The 12,468-nt window shown below is 48.1% G+C and overlaps 1 protein-coding gene across 1 annotated transcript in view; it reads left to right on the top strand.

Moving 5' to 3' along the window:
• The window catches only part of DNAH5 (dynein axonemal heavy chain 5), a 5,605,957-nt gene that overhangs the window by 5,362,827 nt on the left and 230,662 nt on the right, over positions 1–12,468 (top strand). Inside the window, exons 65-66 of the mRNA XM_086967405.1 lie at positions 10,171–10,390; positions 11,235–11,440. Coding sequence (XP_086823531.1) covers positions 10,171–10,390; positions 11,235–11,440 — 426 coding nt within the window. The remainder of the gene's footprint in view (positions 1–10,170; positions 10,391–11,234; positions 11,441–12,468) is intronic.

The following is a 12,468-nucleotide window of genomic DNA, read 5'->3' as shown; positions in this document are numbered from 1 at the left end:
GCTCTGGACTTAGAACTAAGAGACGACTTTGGCAGCTGCTATCTGGCTGAGGATTTCGCCCACGGGCTGCGTGGGATTGCGCTGGCCTGCGATCATGGTATCGGGGGCTGCTGGCGGCGCATCGGAAACGGAGCACGGTAGCGGCCGGGAAGTGTCCCGAGCGGCGCCCTACGCAAGTCCCCGGCGCGACAGGTGTGCACAGGCCGCGCTTCGGCAAAGCACCGGACCGGAACTTCAAAGGCGGCATCTGGAGCCTCCTGCTATGCTCCTGGCAAAGGCGGTGTATTGTAAGGGGGCACGCTCACTATACGGGCTGATAAACTGATAGACACTGGTCACTGAGAAGGCACCCCCACCCACGTCGAGCTTGAAACTGGGCACGCAGCGCTGTCCCAGCGCAGGCCTTCCGGAGCTACCAAGAGCCTTAGAAACAGACAGGGGGGCAGCTGACTATTGCTCGTCCTTGGGGGAGAAGTGAGAACCCTGCGCTACTAGAGTGACAATATCAGACCACCCCTCCCACACTGGGGCCCTTGAGAGAGACGCATTTCAGGGGGTACAGTATTCAAAATTGCGCGGGCTGGAACTGTGAACTGGGCCCACCCCCCCTGCTTCATGCTAACGGCCAGATAGTGCTTATACTGGTGGCTGCTGGTGATATGGACTCTGAGTGTGCGAGCAGCATCGCAGTGGCTAATACGAGATTGTGCTGAGGAGATCTGATCCCGAGTTGTGTATGTGACTGCGAGGCCTTCGAGACACTGTTTAAGCTGTGCCATTCTTCAGGCTGCGCAGACCCGGCACCATCTTAGAGACAGCCACGTGGGGGGTGGCCTGGCAGAAGCAGGGCCTAACTGAACACAGAGGCTGGGCCACGGTTGCGCACACTACAGGCACCTACGACCAGCGAGCGTACAGATATTAGAGGGCGGAGCGGGAACATTGTGACAACTTGGCTGTTCCTACAACATGGGGAAACCGGAAAAGAACCAGCCCCGTCGAACTGCGGAAAGGGGGCAAACCAGGACAAGCCCCGATGTCAGACTCCGAGCTGGAAAAAGAGACGCCACCCACCACGGCACTTGAGAAATCACTCGCCGCCATACAGGCCAGTCTACAGGCCATCGATGGGAAGATTGAAGCATTGAATGGCAGGATGGACCACTTTTCGACGAAGCTAGACAAACATGCAGTCCGCATAGGCAAAGCAGAACAGCGGATCACCGACGCGGAGGATGGGCTGCAACAAGTCGCAGACAAGACAACAGACATTTCCAAATTATTAGCTGTCATACAGGCCAAGAATGAGGATATCGAAGCGCGGTCCCGCTGCAATAACATTCGCGTTTTAGGTCTGCCAGAATCTACAAATGTGGGGAGACTGGAAGACTACATCAAGACCATGCTTCAAGAAATCTGTGGTAAGGATGAGCTCTCCCCACTGTTCGCCATTGAGCGGGCGCACAGATCTATAGCGACGCGGCCTCCACCAGGGACCCCGCCGAGGCCCATCATAGCCCGACTACTAAACTTCAGGGATAGAGACACAGTGCTGCGCATCATCAGGCAGAAGGGGTCGATTACGTATCAAGGGAATGCATTATCATTCTATCCAGATTTTACAGCTAATGTGCAAGCGGCACGTAAAGAATTCCACAATGTCAAGAAGTTGCTCCAGAAGGAACAGATCCCCTACGCAATGATATACCCTGCACGCCTGCGGGTTGGTACGATGGAGACGGGCAAAATCTTCACGAATCCTAAGCATGCTATGGAGCATGCAAGACATCTGCGACAACAAAAACAACGCTCCACTACCTCTCCCACGTCGGACATTGACAAATGAACAGTAAGGGGGTACTTCAACAGGTTTGGGATTGGAAGGAGCGTCCTGTGTGTGTGAAAGCAGGGCGGAGTGGTGCCATGCTGGAAGCGACTTCATAAGGGTGTTTGAACTAAGTTTAAAAGTTATGTGATATAATGATATATGACTGCAGGGTTCTACTGGGTTAGTGGAACTCATGAAGCTTTGATTGCTCCTCTCCCTACGAAATCTGGGAGTGGATGCAGCCGCCGCGACCCCCGATGGTAGATCCCCAATGGGAACTATGTTTACTTAAGTTGTTGTTCCGACGGGTGTTGAATGGGGGGATATGTGTTTGGCGATTGGGGTATGCTGAAGTGGGAGGAGGGGGGGGGTGTTTTTCTTTGTTATAGGCCAAGGGCAAGTGATTCTGAATGTACTGCAATGTGCTGTCAAAACAGGTTAGTGCACTCATATGCTGACATGAACACTAGATACATCACCGCACTTCCATGCCACACCTGACAGGGGCCACATATAATACTATGACGTGGAATGTGCGGGGACTGAATACGCTGCAGAAAATCAGACAGGTGTTGGCACAGCTGGACCGACACAATGTTAAAATAGCACTTCTACAGGAAACCCACCTGACCAAGGCGACAGAGGATAAAGTAGCAAGGAAGTGGGCGTCTTACAGGCTTGCATCTTCATACTCCTTGTATGCGAGGGGGGTCCTCATTTTAATCAAGAAGGAAGTGATGTTTCAGGCACTGGACTCTAGCACAGACAGGGAGGGCCGCTGGGCGATGATACTCGGGAAGCTTGAAAATGTTCTGGTGACTAGTGTAAGCTTTTATGGTCCTGTGGTGGATGACGTGACAGATTATTTGAACATGTTTTGGACGTCATGCACCTGGCCTGACACAGAAATCATTTGGGGGGGAGACCTCAACACACACTTAGATCCCAAACTAGACAAATCGAACCCGCAGGGGGCCAGGATAGTTAAAGTTGCTAACTATGTCAAGAGTGGAATGCTGGAATTTAGACTAGTGGATGCCTGGAGGCACAGGCATGTAGGGGTGCTAGCGGGCACGCATATTACACCGGCGACAAATAGCTGGTCCAGATTGGACTATTGGCTGCTGAGTGAAGGGGCGAACGAATAGGTCACGGACGTTCGGAATCTACCACGAACGTTATCAGATCACAACCCAGTACTTCTCACTGTGACCATTCCTCTAAATCCTCGGAAGCTGTTTACGTGGCGTTTCAGAGCAGAGGCGCTGTTAGATCCAACATATGCCGAAGCGCTTAGAACGGCTATTGTGCAGTACTTCGAGGCAAATGTGGGGACGGTGGACAGTCAAGAGATTCTATGGGAAGCCTTTAATATCACGATACGTGGAACCTGTATTAGCACATCAGCGGGGATTTTAAGAGACATAAGGGGTCGGCTACACACACTGGAGAAGAAACTTCTCGAACTCGAAGCCCAATATAATAGAACACCCACTAAAGGCATACTAGCAAGCATACACAAACACATTGATGAATATAACGCTCAGGCAGAGACAGAGGTGAAATATTTATCGAAAAGACATGTCGCCAGACGGTATGGTGAGGGTGGTCGCCCGGGCAGAGCGCTAGCAGGTAGATTACAATACCGGGCTGCTCAAACCCCAGTCGAGCGGATTGTAGATGACACTGGGCAGACACACTATTCCCCCCCGGCCATAGTAGAGCAATTTCGTCACTTTTATGCCACGCTGTACACATCTGGCGGCGGAGCTGACGAGCAGGCTTTCAATACATACCTGGATGATATTGCTTGTGCGTGGCTATCGGACGTGCATAGAAAATACCTCAGTGCCCCCATAGATGTTGAGGATGTCATAGAAGCTATAAACTTGCTCCCAAATGGAAAAGCTCCTGGATCCGACGGTCTAAATGCGGAATTCTATAAGGCGCACGCGACCTCCTTGCTCCTCATCTTCTGGCAATGTATGCTGAGGCATATGACACAGGCCGCTTACCCACCTCTCTACGACAGGCCATGATTATCACTCTATTGAAAAAGATAAAACCCCCGACAGCTGCGAGTCATATCGCCCTCTGTCTCTCATTAACCTAGATGCAAAGATACTGGTGAAAATCCTGGCCTCAAAGCTACAACCACTGATGCCATTACTGGTACTCACGGACCAGGCCGGGTTCATTCCGGACAGATCTACTTCCCTCAACTTACGCACCATATTTGCCATGCTACATGTTCTGAATCCTGAATTGCCAGCGGTCGCAGTATTACTGGACGCCACAAAGGCATTTGATTCCATAGAATGGCGGTACATGCTGCAAATACTGCACAGGATGGGCTTCCCCCCAATGTTCATACACTGGATACAGCTCTTATACACTGAGCCACCGGCGAGAGTCCGAGTAGGATGAGATACATCTGCACCGTTTGACATCGGGAAAGGTACACGACAGGGCTGTCCACTATCTCCACTGTTATTTGCCATTGTCTTAGAGCCTCTGGCATGCAAGATCCGGCAGATACACAGGGCCGTGGCACTTAACTTCCACAACAGGCCGGTAGGGATATCCATGTATGCGGACAACATGGTCCTCTATGTCCGCCAACCGAACCAGTATCTATCTCCGGTTCTCCGCGAATACGTCAAATTCAGCCTTTACTCTGGTCTCAACATAAATTGGGGCAAGTCCGTAATCATCCCACTCACTAAAATAACTACACCCCCGGTCGTTGAATACCCGTTGGTCTGGTCCGCTGACCCTGTGAAATACTTAGGGGTGTGGGTACATAGAGACCCTGAGGTGGTAGTAACTGAAAATTACGGCGCAGCATATGCTACTCTTGTCACGCATGTGGACAGATGGCTGACCCTGCCTCTGTCGCTGGCGGATCGGATCTCCATAATAAAGATGGTAATTTTACCTACATTTTTTTACCTCTTCTGCAATGTCCCAGTTCCATAAACACAACATTTCTTCCGAACCGTCCAAACTCAGCTGTTACGGCTGGTATGGGGCGTCAAGCAGCCAAGAATAAGTGGGCGAACGCTGACATTGCCATACGAGAAAGGGGTTCAAAGCGCCAGACATCTATGTTTACTACCTCTGCTGTCAGGCGCAATTCGCCTATTACTGGTACAAACCGCATGCATTTACACCACATGTTGCGGTGGAGGAAGGCGACGCTCACCCCACACCATTGAGAGGCGTAATAACACACACGTGCAGACACACTCCACGTGCGGAGATCAATACTCTTGATGTTACAACATCGGCCTGGCAGGCGATTGACCGTCGAGTGCAGAAACCCCCATTATACGCTCCTGCGATGCCCATTGAGGGACATGCTGCGTTGTCGGTGGCTCAAGACAGGGGCTCTGTGCAGGCACTTCGAGAGGCGGGTATTGTGAACATGAGTGACTTGTTTCCTGAAGGCTCATACATTACAGAGGAGGATCTGGCTTATATATGCAATCCTACGTTACTGTTTAGGTTCACTTGCTACAGGTTGAGACGGGCGGTTAAGGAGCACTACACTAGCTTTCCGGAGGAGCCATGGACACTGTCCGCACTGCAGCTGCTAATCACAGCCCCAACGAAGAAAAAACTAGTTACCAAACTGTACAAGGCAGTTCAAAAAGATGCACCGCACAATCCTGACACCAGTTTGCTTAGATGGAACAGTGAGCTAGACACTCCCATCACAGAGGCAGAGTGGACGAACATATGCTCAGTAACAGGGCGGTTAACCTCCAACAGTAATTTTCGAATAATACACCTTAAATGTTTACATCAAACATACCACACACCTCACAGGTTATGGAGGATAGGTCTCAGAGCTACGTGAGAGTGTAAGCGATGTAAGGTCGAGCCGGCTGGATTCATCCATATGGCGTGGGGATGCAGACCGGTCTTCCATTATTGGGAAAAGGTGCTATCTATTCTCATGGACATGACAGGGTTAACGTTGCAAAATGCCCCCGCGCTATGCCTACTGGGGCACGTTCCTCAGCTCAAGGGGGTGGTGGGGAGATTTGTACAGTTGGCATTACTTCTGGCAAAGAGGCGCACACTATTCACATGGGATAGCCGACGATGCCCAAAAACGGACTGCTGGTTGAAAGACAGGGTATACTGCAGGGACCAATTAGAGACATATGCAGAAGTACTTCCGACGTCATCCAGGCCTAGGGACGTCATCCAGGCCTAGGGACATTTGGGCCCCTTTATGGGAGTATTTGTTAACATGCAGCGACGTGGATTCTGAGGGTGGATTATAACTATAGATTGTGCGGGTGGGGAGGTAGATATTGCCTGAATGATGCTATTACATTGTGGCCTGTGGGGGCTGGACAATACTAAGGATGGCGGATGCCTTGTATAATTTGTGTTGATTATGATGCACTGCTTTATATAGGACTCACTGTAACATTTGGATTTGTTTTGTTGAAATTCATTGAATGATAACGTCTTGATATCTGTAGACTTACCATGACTATACAACAGTTGTGATGTATGCTCAAAGAAAAGTTGATAAATAAAAAAAAATTAAAAAAAACAAAAACATATAGTCAGTTATCCACCTTCCTACACTGGGCTCTCGCTGTGGCTCCGCCTTCTGGGCTGGGTGCTTGGTGGTTGTCCTTTGGCAGCCCTGGTGCGGCTGGCCGTTCTTTCCTGGGACCTGGGTTTCCTCTGCGGGGTTTTGGGGGCTCTGTCCTCTAGGATTTCTGGAGACCAGGTCATTCTGGGTTGGGGGTGGGGTACGGTGCCCGGCTGGTGCTTCCCTCCTTCCTGGTTTGGGTAGTTGTGCCTGTGCCATGGTGGTCGGCCTTGGCCTCTTTTCTTTGGCTTTCTCCAGTGTGGTTGGGGTTTGCTCTGTGTCTGTGCTGCTGTTGGTTCCTGTGTGCCTTCCTGGTGGTGCTGGGCTTGTCAGGTTTTTTCCGAAGGGTTCCCTTGGTCGTGTCCTGTTGGGTTGGGGGTTTTCCTTTTTGGCCTGGTTACTCTGTTTCCGGTTTCTCTGGTTGGCTGCCTCCTTGTCTTGGATATGACCTGCTGTTTTCCTTGGCTCGGTTTCCAGTCCTTGTTTGTGTCCCTTCTGGCCTGTTCTGGCTTGCTGGCCAGTTGTTTCCTGTGGTTCCCTCCTTTTTGATCCCTCGGGTTGCTGCCTTGGAGTGGTTTCCTTGGTGTGCTTGCGAGTTCGGAAGGCCGGTTTTCTGCTTTGGTATTCTCCACTTGTTTAAGAATGGGACGAGGACATAAGGGACCTGGGGTAATGCTCTATTACTTACCGTAATCTTCATTACTCCGGGTCCTGTTGTCCTCGTCCCATTCTTACGCCCCGCCCTCCCTCCCAGACGGCCGGCCTTCCGGTGGGCTTGGTTGTTCAGGCTGAATGCTGGGTAAATACTCCTTATCTACTCCCAGCATTCCTCTTCTCTTTTTTTCTGTCGGGAGAGGGTTATCCCCACTTGTTTAAGAACAGGACGAGGGCAACGAGACCCGGAGTAATGAAGATTACCTGTAAGTAATAGAGCAATCCTCAGGCACTGAGAATCGGGAGTACACTCTGCTGTGCTAGGAGAACTGAGGTGGAGCATTGTGCTGGTTGTTGTCCACCATAAGCGTGGAAGGGTATACTCAGATGCGAGTCCCTAGCTCATTGCACCATCAGGATTCAAGCAAGCCGGGCCGAAGACGGCTGAAATGCCAGAAACCGGTCCCCGGTAGCTTGTTTCCTTCCCAGTATAAGAATTGGCTTGGTAGTTTGGTCTGCCCTGTTCCCATGATGCACTGGGCCAGGGTCAGACTAATTTGCATATAGCCAAGTTCTGAGCTGGGATGGTGCAGTGAGCTAAAAACGGTGATGGATCAAGCCCTGATCTTTGGACTGGGTAAGAGTGGTCTGCTTAATTCAGACACTCTGTTCATCACCACCCCCTTTTCTGAATCATTTTTGTCCACCATAAGCGTGGAAGGGTATACTCAGATGTGAGTCCCTAGCTCATTGCACCATCAGGATTCAAGCAAGCCGGGCCGAAGACGGCTGAAATGCCAGAAACCGGTCCCCGGTAGCTTGTTTCCTTCCCAGTATAAGAATTGGCTTGGTAGTTTGGTCTGCCCTGTTCCCATAATGCACTGGGCCAGGGTCAGACTAATTTGCATATAGCCAAGTTCTGAGCTGGGATGGTGCAGTGAGCTAAAAAATGGTGATGGATCAAGCCCTGATCTTTGGACTGGGTAAGAGTGGTCTGCTTAATTCAGACACTCTGTTCATCACCACCCCCTTTTCTGAATCATTTTTGTCCACCATAAGCGTGGAAGGGTATACTCAGATATGAGTCCCTAGTTCATTGCACCATCAGGATTCAAGCAAGCCGGGCCGAAGACGGCTGAAATTCCAGAAACCGGTCCCCGGTAGCTTGTTTCCTTCCCAGTATAAGAATTGGCTTGGTAGTTTGGTCTGCCCTGTTCCCGTGATGCACTGGGCCAGGGTCAGACTTATTTGCATATAGCCAAGTTCTGAGCTGGGATGGTGCAGTGAGCTAAAAAACGGTGATGGATAAAGCCCTGATCTTTGGACTGGGTAAGAGTGGTCTGCTTAATTCAGACACTCTGTTCATCACCACCCCCTTTTCTGAATCATTTTTGTCCACCATAAGCGTGGAAGGGTATACTCAGATGTGAGTCCCTAGCGCATTGCACCATCAGGATTCAAGCAAGCCGGGCCGAAGACGGCTGAAATGCCAGAAACCGGTCCCCGGTAGCTTGTTTCCTTCCCAGTATAAGAATTGGCTTGGTAGTTTGGTCTGCCCTGTTCCCACGATGCACTGGGCCAGGGTCAGACTAATTTGCATATAGCCAAGTTCTGAGCTGGGATGGTGCAGTGAGCTAAAAAACGGTGATGGATCAAGCCCTGATCTTTGGACTGGGTAAGAGTGGTCTGCTTAATTCAGACACTCTGTTCATCACCACCCCCTTTTCTGAATCATTTTTGTCCATCATAAGCGTGGAAGGGTATACTCAGATGTGAGTCCCTAGCTCATTGCACCATCAGGATTCAAGCAAGCCGGGCCGAAGACGGCTGAAATGCCAGAAACCGGTCCCCGGTAGCTTGTTTCCTTCCCAGTATAAGAATTAGCTTGGTAGTTTGGTCTGCCCTGTTCCCATGATGCACTGGGCCAGGGTCAGACTAATTTGCATATAGCCAAGTTCTGAGCTGAGATGGTGCAGTGAGCTAAAAAACGGTAATGGATCAAGCCCTGATCTTGGGACTGGGTAAGAGTGGTCTGCCTAATTCAGACACTCTGTTCATCACCACCCCCTTTTCTGAATCATTTTTGTCCACCATAAGCGTGGAAGGGTATACTCAGATGTGAGTCCCTAGCTCATTGCACCATCAGGATTCAAGCAAGCCGGGCCGAAGACGGCTGAAATGCCAGAAACCGGTCCCCGGTAGCTTGTTTCCTTCCCAGTATAAGAATTGGCTTGGTAGTTTGGTCTGCCCTGTTCCCATGATGCACTGGGCCAGGGTCAGACTAATTTGCATATAGCCAAGTTCTGAGCTGGGATGGTGCAGTGAGCTAAAACACGGTGATGGATCAAACCCTGATCTTTGGACTGGGTAAGAGTGGTCTGCTTAATTCAGACACTCTGTTCATCACCACCCCCTTTCTGAATCATTTTTGTCCACCATAAGCGTGGAAGGGTATACTCAGATGTGAGTCCCTAGCTCATTGCACCATCAGGATTCAAGCAAGCCGGGCCGAAGACGGCTGAAATTCCAGAAACCGGTCCCCGGTAGCTTGTTTCCTTCCCAGTATAAGAATTGGCTTGGTAGTTTGGTCTGCCCTGTTCCCATGATGCACTGGGCCAGGGTCAGACTAATTTGCATATAGCCAAGTTCTGAGCTGGGATGGTGCAGTGAGCTAAAAAACGGTGATGGATCAAGCCCTGATCTTTGGACTGGGTAAGAGTGGTCTGCTTAATTCAGACACTCTGTTCATCACCACCCCCTTTTCTGAATCGGTTCTTGTAGCATGCATTAGGAGCCCATACTAAGGATGAAGTGTGATTTGATTCTACTATCTGGAAGCCTTATACTTTCAGAAATGTTCCGTTGTCACCATCATCCGAGAACTTGTTTTTTTCTGATTCAGTGAAGACAATTTAGGATGTGACACAACTACTTCCTGTTCGGGAATATATTCACAAGCTTGGACATTAGCTTTATGAAAGTTAATTAAAGAAAGAAATCTTATCTGTGATGTGTAACTCGTACATTTAAATTAGGCCTGATTTTGCTTGGCTTTTTTATTATTTGAAAGGGAGGATGGGCACTTTTGCAGAATTGCCACCTGGGTCTTGACTTCCTGGATGAGCTGATGGACACCGTTGTTGAAACAGAGACAGTTCATGAGATGTTTCGCCTGTGGATGACTACAGAGGCTCACAAGCAATTTCCCATCACCCTTCTTCAGATGGCCATCAAATTTACAAATGAGCCTCCCCAGGGGCTGAAGGCTGGCTTAAAGAGAACTTATTGTGGTAAGCAACATCTGATTGGGAAGAGGTGATAAACTTTTTTTTTTGCACACTCTATAAAGTCTTACAGATTTCAAGAGTAGTTTTTTTGTTAATGTTCTCGATATATGTATACAAGTTTACATTGCTGATTTAAGAAACGACCTTTAGGCGGTAGACGTTGCGGAATACACGGAGATTAATTTAGATCGGGCAGCCCAGAGAACTACATTCAAAACTTTTGCTTGGATAAATTAATATATGTTTACCAAAATTGAAAAGCGTGTATTTGGAACAAAAATGTGTGTAATTTCGGAATTCGTAAGCTGATGCTTCGAGAAAAACTGTTGAAATTCCAAATTAATTGCTGATATTTGAGTGATAAAAATCAAAAGTTGTTGGGGAGACTATTACTATTATTAGCTTGATGCTAGTTGCCTGGAAGCTGTGGCTGTTATATATTACTTATGTAAAGCCATTCCACATGTTAACATTATTGTTGACAACCGTGCCTACAGCACAGAGATATTCACTGCTAGTAATCTTGCATATGGTGACCACGAGTGTAATCTTGTCTGATGCGATTACTGCTACATCTGCAATATACGTGGCTTGGGAGGATTTTTCATTGAACACAATTAGCCCTTAGTACAGAAAAGGTTGGAGATCCCTGCTTTAGAAAATGGAAATAAAATAGGTCATGGTGGTTTAGTTTTGTTTAAGAAAATCATTTGCCAGTATTACATTGTCAGTCACAGATCGATAAAGAAAATGGATGCCTAGGCTATGCACAATTGTTGAGAAATGATTGAGTGATGACATTATGGCTGGTAATTCCTTGCTAATATGCTTTTATTGGGTCTACCAGGTGTAAGCCAAGATCTCCTGGATATCAGCAATATGGTGCAATGGAAACCAATGCTTTATGCTGTAGCATTCTTACATTCTACAGTTCAGGAGAGACGCAAGTTTGGACCACTTGGATGGAATATACCGTATGAATTTAACCAGGCTGATTTCAACGCAACAGTGCAGTTCATTCAGAACCATTTGGATGACATTGACATCAAAAAGGTCAGAAGTTATTTTAATGTAAATAAGAAAATATACTGTTATCATATTCCTTTGTACATCTTTATAATCTCACCTAGCCGTGTTTAAATAAAGGAATGCATTGTGTATCTTAACTTTTGTTACATATTATTGTAACTCGTGGATTGTTTATGTTTACCTTTCCCTTTGTCCAGTGTAAGAGCATATATTCCCCGCTGTTGTACGGTGCCTAGACCTCTCCCCCATATCGAGTGATATTTGAATTTTCTATGTAGTACGCAATAATATCACATGATGAAACTGATATCACTACGTAGTGGGAAAACATGCAGATAATGCTCTTATTCTTGACAATTAGATATATTAGAAAGCACGTGAGTAAATTTAAAGAAATCCACACCAACTAGTCATGTACAACAAGGCATAATATTCTGCTGGAAATGTATAGGGAAAAGCCAAGAAAATCATTAGATTTGTGTTTAAATGAAACTTCATCCTCTGTGTCCATGGATGTGATGTCCTGTCGTTTTTGATTTTCATGACTTGGCCTCTTGTATTTCCCTCAGTATTCAAGTTCGCTGAGGGTGCCTAATGTCTCCGTTAACCTTTCTCGGAAGCGCACAATCTCTGATGGCCAGCTGTGGGGCATATTCTCAAGAACGAATGATAACCATCGCAAAATTTACTTAACACAACCTCCAACATCCCAGTCTATCGCGGGAAAATTACGCTGTGTTAACCAAGTATTCACAACACGGTGGTACCATGCGATAGTCACCAGATAGCGCGTCAAATGGCCGCATTAAAATCAACGCCACGCTGCAAAAATTCGAAACAAAAACGCAAAAAAAGCTGCGATGAGGCCAATCGTGATAAAAAAAGTAGCGAAAACCAGCGGCAGGCCTGCAAATCACACGCGTCTGGCGGGAAAAAGCACCATGAAAGCAGTGTAAATAAACAGTGAGATGACAACGTGCGAGCACAAACCCACAGCTGTGACTCGGAACAAATGACCATTGTCCAAATCAGATATGCATTTCCGCACAAAC

Source organism: Lissotriton vulgaris, chromosome 4_1 (assembly GCF_964263255.1).
Source record: "Lissotriton vulgaris chromosome 4_1, aLisVul1.2, whole genome shotgun sequence".
Lineage (NCBI taxonomy): Eukaryota > Metazoa > Chordata > Amphibia > Caudata > Salamandridae > Lissotriton > Lissotriton vulgaris.
This window is presented reverse-complemented; position numbering and strand designations above follow the sequence as displayed.